Source organism: Mus caroli, unplaced genomic scaffold (assembly GCF_978045245.1).
Source record: "Mus caroli unplaced genomic scaffold, Mus_caroli_1 scaffold_17, whole genome shotgun sequence".
NCBI lineage: Eukaryota > Metazoa > Chordata > Mammalia > Rodentia > Muridae > Mus > Mus caroli.
The window spans coordinates 31,073,332-31,090,980 of NW_028227272.1; the positions used below are offsets into that span (position 1 = coordinate 31,073,332).

Below are 17,649 nucleotides of genomic sequence, written 5' to 3' on the forward strand. Positions count from 1 at the left end.
GGGTGAGGAATGAGGTGAAGATGTCTATATCTGAGCTCACAGGGACACCATTTACAACAGCCAAGATGACAGCTTAAGCTTTGCTGATACATGAATGGATAAAGGGGCACACATACGTGCCTACACATACACGTTTTTAGTCAGGCATGAAGAAAAATATTCTACCATTTGTCACATTTTGGATAAACTTGGACAACCTGACGCCAAATGAAATAAGCCAAACACAGAAGAAAATATCTCATTTTCCCTTCTATAAAGGACGTCTTTCTCAAGAGTCAAGTTTGTATGGAATTAGAGAAATGGAGTAGAGGCTGCCAGTGTAGGAGGATAGGGAGGGGAGGAAGGGAGGGACAACAGAAGTCAGCAGTGCTAAGCCTCAGACCTGCGGCACAAATAGTTCCAGACCTGAGCCATACCCGAAGGCTGCACTTAACATGGAGTTACATCAGGGACCTTTGTCAAATAGATAGATTTAGGTGTTCTTGTCACACAGGAAGTAGCCAGGTGAAATAGCAGCTCTGTGTCTCCATAGAGTGAACAGTTGACTCTGTGTGTGTGTGTGTGTGTGTGTGTGTGTGTGTGGGTATACACACACATACCCATCACGTCATATTGGAAAGCTCACATTTTGACACTAATGTACTTTTAATATTTTTTTTTTCATACTATCCCCCTGACAAAAAGCTTTAGGGCTAAGCCATCCTCACCAGGGTTGGCTATGGCACACCTGCATAGCAGAAACTTGAGGTGTGGGACTTCCAGGCAAACGATACTGCAGGTTGGTGCCTCCAGGTTTTAAAATCTTTGTTGGATTCTAACCTTTCCAATTCTGAACCTCAGGAGCCCCGACTGGAATATTAAGACCAGACGACCCAGTTCTAGAAAACGCACACCTCCAGAATGGATATGATGGATATTGCTTTATTTTCTGCTAACTCCACAGGGCTCCTGACTGACCAAGTTAACTGATGTAATGGGATAGCACTGCACCGACAGAAACACATCCCGGCCTGAGCCACACACAGGGCTGCCCTGGGGAAGAGAATGTTCTCAAAGCAGGAGAGCCAGAGGTAGAAGCTTGGCTGACGCCAGCCTATGCCACCCAGCAAGCACTGCGCCGAGATGGGGCTTTCTTCTTGGAGGCTCAGTCATGTCTGCCAGGCAGGTGGCAGAACCCTGGGCGCTCCAGGCCACAGTAAATAAACACATTCAACTCTCCCATGGACAGGGAGCTAGGACTCTTTAGATCTGAAGGATAAAACCAAACTGTATCATCTATTAAACTCTTTTCCTAAAACGTTCACCCATCACCAATCTGCCGGCTAACAGATACTAGCTTCCCACATGTTCCACACAAGGTTGTGGAAGCTGGAGACAGCTGGGTTTTTCGCTATCCCTAAATGCTAACATTTGCAGGTGCCTGCTTATCAGTGTGTGGAGCATGGCTGTGCCTAGGCACTCGTCTTTACTCTCTTGAGATTAGATTCAGGTCAACAGATTCATCATCATTATCAGGAGAGGTCAAACAGACCAAGTCACTCTCCAGAGTAGACAAAGAGACGTCTCTAAGGCTCTGTTATCAGTAGGAGCCCCCAGGACCTTTGCCTTCCAGTCCCGCACACACTTGGTACCTGTTCCAAAACCACAGCTGCTAAAGACTGAAACGTCTTATCAAGATTCATATGGAACGAGAGAAAAAAATGAAGAAATACCCTACTTTGTTTCTGAGTTTAAGACAGAACCCAGGAAAAGTGGGTTAGCTCTGCTGGGGGAAGTGTGGGCAGGCTAAAGACAAGTAAGCCAGTAAGAACTCTGAAGGGCCCCACCATGCCCAGGAGAGTGGAGGCTCTCCAGGGATTTAACTGCATCGGAGGCAAGTCTTCGAATCCTGCTTTCGATCTCCAGTAGCAATTCTGGGTAGCAATGATGGAACCTTGCTACAACAATAATCAGGGACTGCAGTCCTGGGACCTAGAACATGGGAGGATTGCACAGCCCCCCATCGAGCTAGGGAGCCAAGAGAATTCTAAGTGCAGAATCTGATACTATTATTGCTTGAACAGTTGTTCAAAGGAAGCAGACAGACTCCAGACCGAAATCCTGGCCTATGAGAAACTCCTTAAAATGGAATCAGATTTTTAATGGAAAAGGACTCTGTTAGTTCTTCCTCATGCCATCCATACTGAGATAACAACCCCTCTAAGTCCAGGTTCCGTCCTCTGGAGCAAGCATTAGACCAAGGCTTCATTTCCACAGCAGCACTTCAGGGACTGGCAGAGACGCCCCTCCTGTGTTTCTCCCCAGGCTTAATCTCGGTTTCTTCAACTTTCATTCAACCAACATGAATCACATGGTATTGCCTACTTCCTCCAGGGCCCTTCGAGAACAAGCTAGATGACTGCACTCAGGATCAATCGATTACTCTCACACAGCTCACAGAGGCGTGGTTAGGAGGCTTGCAGCTCAATGGCACTGCCGCTCTTGACCTGCATGTTGAACTTTGGACAAGTCTGTGCTGTTGACATAGACCCTGAACTTTAATCGGCTGAGTCTGTGACAATGTGACAACTACTGGCTACTCTGGACACCTCTCCACGGCTGTGTTCCATCAAATAAACCCTAGAACTGGCTAAAGAGCTCTCCGCCTCTTTTCTTTGAAGCCAAAAGCTAATGGTGAATAAATTAGGTATACATCTTAGAGGCCAAAAAGCAACTCAGTGTTTTCAAACATGGTTGAAATACCCTTCATTTGCTGCTGCTCCGTGGCTACACCACAGTGGGGTGGGAAAGAAAGAAGGAGAAAAGAAAAAGAATCAAATTTTGGTGGGAAAATTCTAAGAAACCAAACCACCACTCCCTCACTCCTTTCTTAATATGTGTTTGGTTTCTTACATTCTGCCAAAGATATCCCTAGATTGTAGTTCCATGGAGCTCTTCACGAAGTTAATTATTGGTAGGAAAAGTTAATGCTCTTTTTATGGTAAATGCGCCACAGAAAGGGCGTCGATTCAGCAGCTATTTATTGAGAGTCTGTGATCAGGCCTGTGAACAGTCACCTCAACCCATACTTCTTTTTCTCTCAGACTTTTGCCTCTGTGGGGCATCCTAGTAGTTTCACCCAGGTTTCTAACACTAGACCCAACGACCACATAAACCGGGGGGCCAACAGTGCGAAGGTTTCCAATGGTAAGAGTCAGGGTAAAGGTCACCCCAAACAGAAGCAGATATGGATCTTTGGAAACAAGTGTGCATGAAGAACCTATTCAGTGTAAAAGACTACTATCTATTAATGGAAGAGAAATAATAATACTGCCTGGAATAATGAGTGAACAGGGAGAGAAATGGCAGTATTCAGCCATTTTAACAACAGAGCTGTCTCTGACAGCATGGAAGCTTCCGGAACGGTCGTGAGACCTCAGAGGAAATCTGGCCAGGCCTGTCGAGGGAAGCCTTTGTGAGAGATGAGATTGGGTGGGTGGGACCCTGAAGGCCTACTGTGCATTAGATAAGCAAAAGGAAGAGGGAGACCATCCCAGAGAAATGGAGCGATCGCAACAAAAACTTGAGAGAAGAGAGACAAGCCTGCGACACTGTAAAGTCAACAATGTGACTGGAAATAAAAAGCAAAGCAAAACAACAAACACAAACCAAAAACAAAAACAAAAGCCCACACATAGGGCAGGGGAAATGGCGTGAAAGGGGACAGCCTCCCAGAACTCGCCTTCTTCCCAGAACCACCATCTACAGTCACCATTTGCTCTGTCCTCAACAACCATCAGGCCGAGAGAGGATGCCCCACAGTCCTCCAACCCCTGGGCCAAATAGAGGAGGGTTAGTATTGGAAGAACAGAGACTCAGCAAGTGACAGAAAAGCCAACCAGGAGGACAGAGGAAGACAGGAGCACATTTCTCACTGCTGGCTTATTGCTTACACAGAAAGATGGGGGCAGAGAGACAGCTGCATCCAGGAGGAGCATTAGCACACCCCTGAAATCCTGATCCAGCTTAGGCTAACTGCCCTCCCTTGTGGTATTCTGGTTGGCCCGTAAGATTGCCACAGGCTAGACAAGTTGTTGGTGGCTCATGTGACAGAGACACATTCGGCTCCAGTCTTTCCTGGCATGGTTATTTCCATGTTTCTATACCATGTCTAATTTCTAAGGCTTGCTAAACTAGGGAATCTCTAAATAAAACGTCCTGGTTCTTTAAAACACCCAGACCACACTTTGTCTCAGCAGCGCGGGACACGGGTTTCAGAGCTAGCCGGAAACTCGTCCATCAGCCGCTGAGTGCCACGTGTTTAGGGACCAGTTGGTCAGCTTTGGTGAGTATATTTGCTTTGGAAACTTTTCACCTTTTGTCCACCTCAACACTAAAGGCCCTGCTGGTTTCCTATGCCAATTTCCACATAAAGCTGAAAAGGCCCCTGGGGCAGTTCATTTTTTAGAAAACACCATTATATGCAGTTGGAATACGTGAAATTAGGATGTGGGAGACCAGTTCGAGGCCCTGGTTGAGCCCTGGGAGCCACACGGAGGTGAGAGGTAACGCGGAGCTGCCTCCAGCATGCCCACTTACCAGCTTATTTTTGACCAACTTTTCTATTGCACTGACAAGGTCTGCAGCAGTAGGCACATCAGGGGGAGCCTGCCGGGCTGCTAGCAAAGACGACTGCAAGACACGGACAGCAAAGGAAAAGCGGGTTAGCGAGAGGCGAGGAACGCAGTTAGGAAGCAAACCACACACGCTCCAAAGCTCCAGTTAGGAAAGCACAGCTTAGTGTTCAGAGGACAGAGACAACAGAGGGAGATGGGGGTGGTTAATGGGGTAGAGGTAGGCCTGCAGATCCCTTGCGAGGGACTTTCTGGTCAGTGACCAAGTATAGATGGGCCTGGTTTTCCTTAGAGGCTGACGGGAGGGGTCACTGGATCCCCCAGGAAACCCACAGGCAAGGGCTATGCGTACTGATAGCTGAGCAGGGGAAACTGCTCTGAGGGAGATCAGGACTTCAGCCTCTTGTAGTAGCCCGCTGCTGTCCCATGGTCTGGTAGGTACGAGCAATTCCAGGCTCAAATGTGGGTGAAGGAGATAAAGTCCTGCCTCGCTACAGCCCTAGGTCTGGAGCGTCACTGTGTGTCAAGCAAGCCTGATACCTCTCTCCATATCTTCTCCCTCCCTTTCCTTCTCATTTCCTACTTCCCACCACACACACACACACACACACACACACACACACACACACACACACACACGGCACTGGTAAGGGTCCCCAAAGAGTTGTATGTCACAGGCTGGGACTCCCAGAGACGCTGCTCACAGCAAAGGGAGACTCAACTACAGGCCTCTCTGTGTCCTTCCCCTGGACCAGTGGCAAGGCTTTGTGCAGTGGTTGTTTGCATAATTGCTGGGTATTTCTCCCACACACTAAAGGAACCTTTGGCTATTAGACTGCTTGCTTTTTCCTTCTTCCACCCTCCTGAGGTAAAGCTAGGGGAGAGATGGCTAGCTCTGTATTAAGGTGTGTGCTTCTAGTCCGGTGCATCAGGGGAGGTGGGAGAGGGCAGACGGCAGACAGCAGTGGTGTTCCCAGGCTGAGACATGAGGAGAATTACTTGGGAGCATAGAAAGAGCAATGTCCTGGGCTAGGCCAGCTTCAGTTTCTCCCTTTAGGTTAGGGAAGAGTTTTTTTTTTTTTTTTTTTACGATTGAAGGAGATCAAATAAATGCAATTAAGAAAGATAAAACAATAAATACTGTTTTTCCTCTTTGGAGAGAAGGCAGACAAAAAGTCTTGGTTTGGAAACTCTAGTTACCATCTCTGATTGGGTAATCTTACTTCTGCTGACTCATTCAAGAGCCAGACGTCAGCCGGGCGTGGTGGCCACGCCTTCAATCCCAGCACTCGGGAGGCAGAGGCAGGCGGATTTCTGAGTTCGAGGCCAGCCTAGTCTACAGAGTGAGTTCCAGGACAGCCAGGGCTATACAGAGAAACCCTGTCTCGAAAAACCAAAAAAAAAAAAAAAAAAAGAGTCAGATGTCCGAAAAACAGAAGCTGGAGCTACACAGTGGTCTCCAGAGATATTACTCAGAGGTACAAGGACCGGAAACACCTAGGGCCGTCTCACAAAGGTCCGCTCAGGACAATTATGGAGCATACAGGTCAGTAAAATATCCTCCAGTTACTGAAATTAAGGTTGAGCAGGCAACACTAATAAGATTCTAAAAGCAGGAATAGATAAAGCACTGATCACCACACACAGTGGAAGTGGGAAACATCCACAGACGTGAACAAAGCACACATGACACGGGGAACAAAGGAGTCTTTGTTAACTTTAAATGATTGAACTTTCAGTTAAAGTTCCTTCGGGGCTGGTGGGGCACACCTGGAAGTTTAACATTCAGTAGGCAGAGGCAAAAGGGTTGCAGCAAGTTCAGGGCCAGCTTGTGCCACGCACACTCCAGTGAAGTCTGCAAGCTTGGTCTATGAAATGAGTTCCAGGCCAGCCAGGGCTAGTGAGACTCTGTCTCCTCAAATCAAAATTGTTTCAATAAATTCAACTCTACTTGCTAGGAGTGCTAGTTAGGACTTATTCCAATTCCAAATATTTCAACAAAAACCAAGTGAACAGAAATCAAGCCAGCCAGCCAGCGTGGGGAGAGCTAATTGTCTAAAATGGGACTTCTGCCATACACTAGGTACAACAGAGAAAAGGACCACATAGATGCCTGGATCCAGGAACAGCCTAACATCCATTCACCCCAACAAACTATGAGGGGACCAGGAGAGGACTCATGGCCTGTTTTATGCAGACAATGGAACCTGGGATCTCTACCATCCCCTCCCTCCACCCCGTCTGTCTGTCTCTGTCTCTGTCTCTGTCTCTGCCTCTCTCTCTCTCTCTCTCTCTCTCTCTCTCTCTCTCTCTCTCACACACACACACACACACACACACACAGAGTTCATATAGGCCATTTTACAAGGGTGAGTGGGGAAGTCAGGAGGCTAGATCTCATGAAGGTGAAGGGCAGGCATCTCTGCCTCTGGGAATCCCTTTGGGTACAGTGTCATACATGCTTCTGTTGCTTTCTTTCTCCATGGCCCAGAGTCAACTTGGCCTAGAAACTAGGGTCCAAACATCTCTGTAGAAATGAACCCAACTGTATGCTTCTTAGAGGGAGCACCATGGGAGGCGGCCACATCTTAATCCCTGGCTCTACACAGAGGAAGACCTTGGATATTTACTATGGGTTAACAACCAAATGCAAAGCAGACAGAATTAAAGTCAGAAATGCTGGAACATCCATAAACAGAGCCTATGAAGTCTGATGCCTATACATGCTTAGCCTGCTAACTCAAAGGAGGCTTCCCCAGTACAGGGCATAGGGAAGAACATAGTGAGAACCAAAGACAACCAGGCGAGCTACCACTACCACCACAAAACCACACTCGGGAAGACAATGGCAAGTGCAATCAAAAGCTGCAACTTCCGACTCAGTGACCAGAGTCAAGCCACTGTATTAGAAAGCAAGGAGAACTCAAGGAGCCCAGGCACAACTGTGAGGAGAGCAAGGACACATACCACCACCACAGCTCCAGTCGGGAATGGTGGCACGTGCCTTTAATGCCAGCGTTAGGGAGACAGAGGCAAGTGGATCTCTGAAAAACTGGGGCCAAGCCTGGTCTATATAATGAGTTTCTGGCTGGGCAAGGCTACATAGTATCAAAAGAAACAAAGCAGCCCCATGCTGTCGGTCAGTGCCTGGGAGTCAAGACCTCCAGAGTCAAGCCATAGCTCCCTCGGGAACAAGTAGAAGGGGCTGACCACTGGGGCATTAGTGGCAGAGGGGACAAGGACCTTTCCAACCAGTGAGCAGAACATGTCACAAAACAAAAGGCGGTGGCAATTTGACATGCTTTGCTTTCCCATGGTTGACAACAACCCCTCCACCACGAGCATCTCTACCCTACGTGCTGAGATGGCAGAGTTTTATCAGCACTGGCTCAAGAAGAAGAGGCTGTGGTTAGACTTTTAGAGCCGAGTGCAGAAGATGATTAAAACACAGGTTGGACATCAGGCATTATACAATGATTGCCACCTGACCCCTCACAGATTCCTTTCAGGACTGCTGCCTGCAAATACTGAAGTCCCCACGGGACCCTTTGAGCTTTCCCAGGCGGGTTCCTGCTTGAACTGGTCTTTGCATGTCCCTACACTGCCCAGAACAAGGCCAAGCCTCCATGATCGTGGGTGAGGACACCTGCTCACTGACACCCGTGTCCCTGAGGGCTCAGGAAGGGAAAGCACTGATGGAGAGGGCAGCGCTGATTCCTGCTTTACGTACTCAGGAAGAGAAATCTCAGCAGAGTTCCTACCATCTCATCCTGTGTGGGATCGTTGTCAAAGATCTTCATGGGCGGAGGGAGGGGTGTGTGTGACTCTTCATCTGGCTCGTCTTCGCCCCAACCCTTCTTGCTCTTCTAGAACAAAAGAACACCATTAGGTACTGCCACACCAATAAAAGATGCCAATAACTCAGGACTTGACATTTAGAAAAAGCTCTTAAGGAGAAATACTCAGGAAGGGAGAAGGCTGGAAGGTTTTTTTTTTTTTTTTTTTTTTAAAGCTAATTTTCTCCTCCTTTTGCAACTTCCACTCCTTCCTCCACCTCTGCCCAGGGTCTAGGCTGGCCTTGAACTCATGATTCTTATGTCTGCCTCTTGGGTGCTGGAATTACAGGTATGTCACCGCACCACACCTAACTTCAAATTTTTCTGAAGGGCTATTAAGCTACCATCCAAATCTCACCAGGGTTTTATGCCGTCTATACCTTGAGAAATGACAGATGGAACAAAATTACAAGGCAGAGTCTGGCTCTGCATCTGAAAGACTTTCCTAGCTTCACCAGTGATTGGAGTCAGCGAGTTCTGCAGATAACACGGGCATTTCATTCCCCAAGCCAAAGCACACGCCCTATATTTTTATTATAGAATCTCAGCTCTACAAGAACCCAGTGTTCTGTGACTAACATGAGGTCAGAGGTCTCACTGCATCGTCACCAGCTGCCTCCAAAGTCCCTCAGTGAGCGTAGGTCTTTTCCACTGTGGCCTTTACGTACTCTTCATAGCTTCCCTCTACAACTCCTCTGTTTGTTTGTTTGTTTACTTATTTATTTGAGATAAGATCCCAGTGTGCAGCCCCAGCTTGCCTAGAACTCAGTACATAGAACTAGCTGACCTCAACTTCAGAGACTGGCTGCCTCTGCCTCCCGAGTGCTGGGACTAAAGGAGGCCACTACCACTGCCATTCACAGCACGCTTTACAGGTGACACTGCTCAAAACCCTTGGCTGCACTCAGCCTCTGGTTTCCAGAGTGACAGTCTCCGGCCTTGCATTCTTACTCTGTGTCTGGCCAGTTTTAATGTCATCATCAGTAGAGGCAGGGGACTGACTGGCCAGAGATTCTGATCTCTGAATCTGGCAAATCTACTTGATGGTCATAGCGCTTCTCAGTCTGTGAATGGGTCATATATCAAGGTAGTCAAGACTCAAGAATGGGAAGTTCAAGATGACATAGTACTAGAGATGGTAGAGCTGCTTATTACATGGCTGGGAGGGAAACGAGTCGGGGGTCTCTTGTGGCCCTGGTAAGTACCTCGTCAGCGCTGTCTCCCTGAGGGGTTGTCTCATCCCCAGGCTTGGGTGATCCCAGGTCGAAGCTCTTCCGCCCATCCCGGACTTTCTTCTGCTTTTTGATGTTCCCGTCCGCTTTTCCGCTGTTGAGGCGGCGCACGGGGCTGGTCAGCCACTTTTTGAGGGTGTTGGTGGAGCGCTTGGGACCAGGGGAACTGTGGATGGAGTTCAGGGAGGGCTGAGACTGCAGGTGGGCCACGGACTCGGATTTGCCTCCATTCTCACTGGAGGAATGAGAGTATGAATCTGAGGAGGAAGGACAGACAGAGACATCACGTCAGAACCAGTTAAAGCAGGCTTTAGAACTTCAGCTTCACCCTCAGGGAGCAAAAGAGACATCAAGGCCAGCTGTGGACCCAGGCAAAAGACAGCAATAACATTGACACTGATTCAAAGGTTCACATGTGTGATACCATTCCAGGTTTTATAGAAACTCACAGGAGACAAATGCTCCTGCTTCCATGGAGGTTATATTCTGATGGAAAATATAATAATATACCATAACAACGAAATAGGTAAAGTATCATAGATAATGAGATAATTTATTAAAAAATAAGGTTGGGCCAGGCACTGGTGGCACATGCCTTTAATCCCAGCACTCAGGAGGCAGAAGCAGGCAGATCTCTGAGAATTGGAGGCCAGCCTGGTCTACAGAGCAAGTGTCCGGATAGCCAGGGCTATAGAGAGAAACCCTGTCTTGAAAAGAAACTAATGGTGATGGTGATGGTGACAGTGACAGTGGCAGTGACAGTGTCAGTGATGATGAGAAATGCAGTGGGCAATAGAGGGTACAAATTAACAGTAATTGAGGTTAGATCATGACTCAATCGATGTCTGAGCATGGTCCTAACAGCGGCGAGAGACAAGCCATGCAGCCATTTAACAAAGGCCAAGGCAGGCAGTAGAAGATGAAAAAGTATAGATGTCCCAAGGTAGTGTGTGGGGTATGCTGGGTGGCATCAGAGCAGTGTGCAGGGGGAACAGAGTGGGGGTCAGTGAAAGCAAAAGGGACTGGACCACCCGGACTGGGTGGCCAATAGTATGATACCTTTGTTTTTACCTACATGGAAAATTCCCAGAAGATGGATATCATCTATCGTAATACTAAAATGCCATTCTTACTTGCAATTGAGGTCAGTGGCAACAGACTGCCTAGGAGGCCGCCATATTCCTTTCAACTGAGTGATGCTGGTGACCACCAGAAGGGATCAGACTCGGGATATGTTTTGACAGCAGGACAAAGAATAAAGTTCCCGAGGCAGGCAGAGTATCGAAGTGTGCCTCTGAGGGTAGATGTAAGGGAGGCCAGTTGCAGGCATCTTTGAGATGCTCATAGATAGATACTAGCAGACAGGCTGAAGAGCCACTAGACTTCAAGCCTGGAGCTGGGGGGGGGGGGGGGAGTGCTGGTGAGCTGCCGTTGACTGAGGGCTACAGTGAAGAGAGGGCACTGGATGCTGTGAATGAAAACACCAAGAGGCATGGATGTGCGGAACAGAGAAGTCTGGAGACTCAGCAAGAGGCAGGAGGATGAGAAAGCGAAGAAAATGTCAAGAGAGGCAGGGAGAGATGAGAGCAGGAGCTGGCCAGGAGGCTGCCCGGAGGAAAGACATGATCAGCTGTGTCGGATGCTCCTTGACAGGTCAAGAGTTCTCACCAAAGAAACCTTAAACTTAGTTACACAGACGTCACCGGTGACTTTGCAGAAAAGCAGCTGTGGTGTGCTGGAGGGGGCATGCTCATTACACAGGATGGAGAGAGGAAGGGACAGGGTGCACAGAGGACTTCTGTTTTGTTTTAAAGGGACAATGATTGGAGATCAAGAGAGTTTGCTTTGTTCTTTCAAATAGGAGAAATCAGCATATTGTCTGCAAGTTGCATTTGTGGACTATCTCAATGCTTTAATGAGCTTACAATAGCCTAAGCATTTTACAGGACCATCTTGTTTCATTCTCTGACAACACAACTGGGCTCCAGGGGTGGAGGGTTGTCTTCTAATCTTCATTTTACAGAAGAGGAAACGGCCCATTTAGAGACATCAATCAGTTTGCCCAAGGACACACAGCTCCCAGGGACAGGGTGAGATCTGTTGGTCATTCAGCCAGACTTGAGCAATTAACCATCTACTGGCCCTTCACACCTGTTCATGCCCAGTGCCCTTCACACCTGTTCATACTCAGTGCCCTTCATACCTTGTCATGCCCAGTGCAAGCAAAGCAAACCCAAGGAACCACACTATTGAAGTGGGAGAGCTAGAGAGAGCACAGCACAGGAGAAACATGGCCGACAATCCTTATATGACACTTGAAGACTTGCTACTCTTTGAGGAGACCAGCAGTACATGTACAGAGTTGAACCTCTAGAAAACCTGACTAAGCCCAAGACAAGATTTTAAAGTCTGCTTCAGGTGTTCTAGCCCCAACTGCTCAGTGATGATGTTTTTTGGTTCCACCCATGCTGAGAGAACTAGAGTCCTCAGACTTCTGGAAGTTGCACAGCAACACCAGCATCCTGGCACCCAAGTCAAGTGCCAAGCAAGAATCACTAACCAGTGACAACATCACAGAGAGTGTAGTGGAGAGTGAGTTCTAAAAATATAAGATCCAGGCTCCATTTTCATCCATCTCTTGTCTAGCTACACACACTTCCACGTGCACAACAGCAGAGAGAGGTCAGGAGGGAGAGAACAGAACAGAACAGAACAGCAAGCGGAACATAGGAGATAAAGATTCTCTCACAAAGCCATGTGTGATTAATTGCCAGCAGGCTGGTATGAACAGACTCTCCTGATAAGTGAGCCCAGTTCAGAGAAGGGTCATAACTGTGTAGGAGAGACTAGCCTGAAAAAGTTTAAGGGGAGAGATGTTTGGGGGAGGTCTGCTCCCAAAGAGAGGGATGACAAGACCAATCGCAGAGTCAGGGGGATGGAAGGGAAGTTATCCTGTTCAAAGTGGGTCCTTTCCAGGGACTAAGATCAGTGGGGTAGAAACCAGGAGGAAGGGAACAGTTGGGAAGATATTGGACAATAGGCTGGACTGTGAACTTTGAGATTCTGGTGGGAAATGACAACAGAAAAGGGGTAGGTTTTTTGTTTGCTTGTTTTGTTTTATTTTTTGTTGTTTTTCAAATTAACCTGGCAGCTCTATATAACTATCTTGGGAAAAAGGGATTGGATTTAAGATCCAGATAGCTGTGCCCGGGCTAGAGAATATGATACTGTTAGTGTTCAGAAAACAAATTAAAGATGAGGGTGTCATGAATGCTCATTACTACCACAGTCCTGAGATAGCTGATCTCCACCCCAGCCCTAGTTTGCAAACTGATATTTAAACCAAGTAAATGGCTGGGTACCTAGACGGTGTTCTAGTGGCTTTTCATACCTACTCGGAGACTGAATCACAGTTTCCTGTGTGATTCTGCCCTAGACTTGGACAAGAGATCTCACCTAGCCCTGGAAACCCTCAGAGCAGAAAAGATAATCCTGAAATAAAATTAACAAATGTATTTGCCAAGAGAGAGCTGTCTCCAGGATCTCCCTGGGGCTGATAACCCTAAGCTCCTTGTTGGGGCTGCTTTGGGCCTTGGCCCTGCTGGGGCACTTCCCTGGGGGCTGTTAGGGCCTTGTGCATACTTTGGAAAGCAACAGCAGAGTATCTGTGTTTGGAAGCACAAACACAGAGCTCCTAAAATTCCCTGGTATGAGAAGAACCTACAAGGTTGCTCTGCTCAGGGAACATCTGGGGATTCACTGGCATGTCTTTAAGGACAAAGGTGTAATCTTATCTCAGAAAATTCCTCTCTGGCTGTGGTCTTCTGTGTTGACATTATTTCTCAAGGGTTTGGTATGGGTGATAAGCATCTGCAGTAGCGCTGATAGAAACAGGGCCTCCCTGAAGATAAGCAGCAGGCTCTCTGCATTCACCAGGCCCCAGGGATGCAACTGACTGCAAGTTTTCGAAACCCAGGTTTATAGCAGATGCTGTGTCAGCAAAGCAACAGTCTTAGCCGCATTAACTGTGCCTCGGTTACCAAGCAAAGCAAGTTGATGTTCTAGGGTAAACCATGGCCTGGCTTTGACATTCTCAGATGCATGTTAGGAATGGCCATTCCTCTTTCCTGGCTACTATTGATATCTGCTTCTTATGCTTTCTGTATAAAGTGATGGCAAAAATACATGAGTGGAAAATGAGATCTCCAGAATATTTTCAATGCTGTTTCACGTTTGCTTTAGGCAAACAGCTGGAGTCACTGGACGGGGGCTAAGCACCACCAAGTCAGAGCAATATGAGATTCATCATGTAGCCGGTGTCCTAGCATAAGACAGGAAAAGAGGTAGGGGGACACAGGGTCTTACCATGTAGCCTTGCCTGGCTCAGAACTTGTTCTGTAGGCCAGGCTGGCCTCAAACTCATCGAGATTTACCAGCCTCTGCCTCTTGAGCCCTGGCATTAAAGGCCTGCCTACACTACCTGCCTGGCCTAAATCACTTAAAATGCCTAGCTGTAAAAAAATGTGGAATTACTTGGACAAGAAACAGCTGCCTAGTTAGCTGCCTCTTCGGGATTACTATGCCCACACCATCTCTGTAAAATGGCTACATTAGTGAAATGTGTTCCTGGTAATAGGACAGTTCTGGGCCTAGTTCACATCAACTACAACAATAACCCTGTCTCTCACCCTAGTCGTCGTAGTTGAGGCAGGTTACACGAATTACGGTTCCCGTGTTAGGAAATAGAGAAATGAGAGGGTTTCAGCAAACCAAGGTCAGTGGCAGAGTCAAACCCCAAATCCAGGCCAGGCTTTGCAGCACACACCTTAGCCTTATTTCTCTCTATCTGTTCAGCCCGTGGATTCCCGAGCCTCTGTGATTATGGTATAAGGGACTATCCGGTTGCTTAGCCTTATTTCTCTCTATCTGTTCAGCCCGTGGATTCCCGAGCCTCTGTGATTAAGGTATAAGGGACTATCCGGTTGCTAGTCTCTTCAACATCTTAATATAAACTTACCCATCTGTTGTATAAATGATAAAGTTTCCGTGTTGAGAACCATCTTCAAATTTACCCAATAATTGTGCAGGTTAAGCAACAGAGCCACAGTCACGAACTAGTAACGAAACTAGGACCAGACCGAGCATCCCCTCGACCATTGAGGCCGTTGGATCAACACATGCTCTTGACTCTGAGGTTAGGAATTGCCCTGAGGACTGGTTTCAAGTGTGTGGGAGCTCTGGACGCCATAAGTAGATGAGAGTCCCTTATCTGCAATTTGTTTACAGGATTAAAAATAACAGTGAATTTCCTTAGGCAAATTTTTACTATGAAATTGCCCTGTATCTTTGGTTTTTCCAAGACAGGGTTTCTCTTTGTAGCCCTGGCTGTCCTAGAATTCACTGTATAGACCAGGCTGGCCTTAAACTCACAGAGATACAACTGCCTCTGCCTCCCTAGTGCTGGGATTAAAGGTGTGTGCCACCACCACCACCACTGCCCTGGAAAAATATTTTTAAATAAAGAAAAATACAGGGGAAAAATAACAGCTATTTAATTATCAAAATGTACATATTTTGTCATATTTGCTTCACCTGTTTTTTAAGAATGAAAGGTTTCAGATATAGCTGAAGGCGGCCACTTATCTTTACAATCTCACACTCTTCTCCCATCCCAGAATTAAAGGGAGTTCTAAGGTTGGTTTACCCCTTCACATCCATGCCATTTACTTTACATGCAAGTGCGGCCCTATTTGTATTTTATATAATCATAATATAGGTATCATTTTGCAACTTGCAAATTCTCCATGGCTCAGCCCATTCCCTAGCCATGACAAGCACTTCCTGTGTCTCTCTCCGAATAGGAGCTTCTGATGAACTCAGGATAGGGCAGGTGAACAACCTGAGGTCAAGGCCTCAGATGGTTGACCAGTTAAGATTATGCTACCCGTGTTGTCATTGTCCCCCTGGGGCCAGGTCTTGGTCACTCTAGGTGTTTTAGTCACTGTGCAGCCTGGGGTCCAGCAGCTCAGAAGTGAGTGCTGTCTGCTGCCCTGAAGATGAAATCTGGGAAAGCCAGGACAGCACCCTCACTGCAGGCATCCTAATGATTCCCTGTCTATAAACACCATCTTTTCCTTATTAGCAAGCAGAACAGAAGATACTGAAAAGAACACGGGCAGAGTACGGGAGAGGTGTGTTACATCCCATACAGCTCAGTTTGAAACTCAGCCTCTCTCCCGTTGAGGACACTTCTATTCACACTTTTAACTTTTATGTTGTATCCGAAGAAAAGTTCTGCCTTCATTGGCCTGCTGTGAAGGTTGCAGGTTTTTGAGAGGGGCTATCCTGAGCTAGGCATCGCAGCTAGGCTTCTGAGGAGGGCTATCCTGAGCTAGGCATCACCGCACGCTCAAGTGTCTCAGGGCTGTATTCACAGTACAAAACACTGATGTAGCCTCGTTTCTGTTCCCCTCAGTGGCAGGTGAAGGACTACACCTCCTCGACAGATAGAGGAGAAAGTCCTTCTATCTGTGGGTTTACTGTCCCCAAGGACCCAAACAGAGGATTGGAAGAGCTAGCCTGCAAACCAGGGAACACGAGGGCAGAGAAAAATCAAGTCTGCTTCTCTCTATTTCCAAGACGCTTCTCACACCAGACACATATATGGTTGTTTCTTACACACCAAGCCAGCAATCAGCTAGGTATCAACTCTGGCACTGTCATCCTGAAGAAGGCATTAGATCCCACAGGTTGATGGCTCAGTCCCCAGTTCTGCCACCTCAGATGCCAGTCACAAGCCCCCAGTTGTTTTACCTATGCTTGACTGACTGGACACAAACCTCCCTTTAAGAAAGAAAGAAAGAAAGAAAGAAAGAAAGAAAGAAAGAGAGAGGGAGGGAGGGAGGGAGGGAGGGAGGGAGGGAGGGAGGGAGGGAGGGAGGAAGGAAGGAAGGAAGGAAGGAAGGAAGAAAGAAAGAAAGAAAGAAAGAAAGAAAGAAAGAAAGAAAGAAAGAAAGAAAGAAAGAAAGAAAGAAAGAAAGAAAAAGTTGGTTTTCCAAGACAGGGTTTCTCTGTGTAGCTCTGGTTGTCCTGGAACTCACTCTGAAGACCAGGCTGGCCTCAAACTCAGAGATCCAGGTGCCTCTGCCTGCCAAGTGCTGGGGTTAATGGCATGGACTATCACTGCCTGGCCCACAGCCTCCCTTCTAGTGCCCACAGTCTCCTTTTCCAGCTTGACTAATGTACTTCGGTGTCTCTCAAAACTCCGGGAAACAATGCTTACTGGTTTACTATAAAAGATCTACCAAATGGTACAGACAATAAGATTGTAGGGCACTGGGCTGGTGAGATGGCTCAGTGGGTAAGAGCACCCGACTGCTCTTCCGAAGGTCAGGAGTTCAAATCCCAGCAACCACATGGTGGCTCACAACCATCTGTAACGAGATCTGGCGCCCTCTTCTGGAGTGTCTGAAGACAGCTACAGTGTACTTACATATAATAAATAAATAAATCTTTAAAAAAAAAAAAATTGTAGGGCACTAACGGTGGCACCTCTATGCCCTCTTTAGCTGTACTGTCTCTCAGGCACCTGCTTGAATTGTGCTACCCTTTATAACATAGACATGGTCAACTAAATTGCTGGCCAACCTAGCCTCCAACCCCTATCCTCTCCCCAAAGGTTGTGGGGAAAAACTGAAAATCCCAACTCTGTAAGCCTGCCATGGTATCTGGGTGAACTCTACCCACCAGAAGTGGCTGCAAGCCCTCAGCCAATCGTTAGCACACCAAGAATCACTATTTTGGAGATGCCAATGATGATAGGAGTTGTATTCTGAGCAACAGAATAATGTCAGATATGCATCAGGGTCTGTGTATGTGCAAAGTGGCTGCCAAAGGATTTTTCTATGTTGCCTTGAGCGGCACCTGTCAAGATGGAAAGCTCATTCCCACTCCATTCTTCCACAGTCC

At 47.4% G+C, this 17,649-nt stretch overlaps 1 protein-coding gene across 25 annotated transcripts in view; it reads right to left on the reverse strand.

Moving 5' to 3' along the window:
* Positions 1–17,649, reverse strand: part of Kalrn (kalirin RhoGEF kinase) — a 603,829-nt gene that overhangs the window by 68,521 nt on the left and 517,659 nt on the right. For 15 of the 25 annotated variants that reach the window (XM_029470420.2, XM_029470426.2, XM_029470423.2 and 12 more), the window contains 3 exons: positions 9,655–9,938; positions 8,375–8,479; positions 4,579–4,671 (listed from right to left, as the gene is read on the reverse strand). In XM_029470420.2, coding sequence (XP_029326280.1) covers positions 4,579–4,671; positions 8,375–8,479; positions 9,655–9,938 — 482 coding nt within the window. The remainder of the gene's footprint in view (positions 1–4,578; positions 4,672–8,374; positions 8,480–9,654; positions 9,939–17,649) is intronic. The other 10 variants (XM_085832156.1, XM_029470422.2, XM_029470434.2 and 7 more) reach the window with 3 other exon arrangements.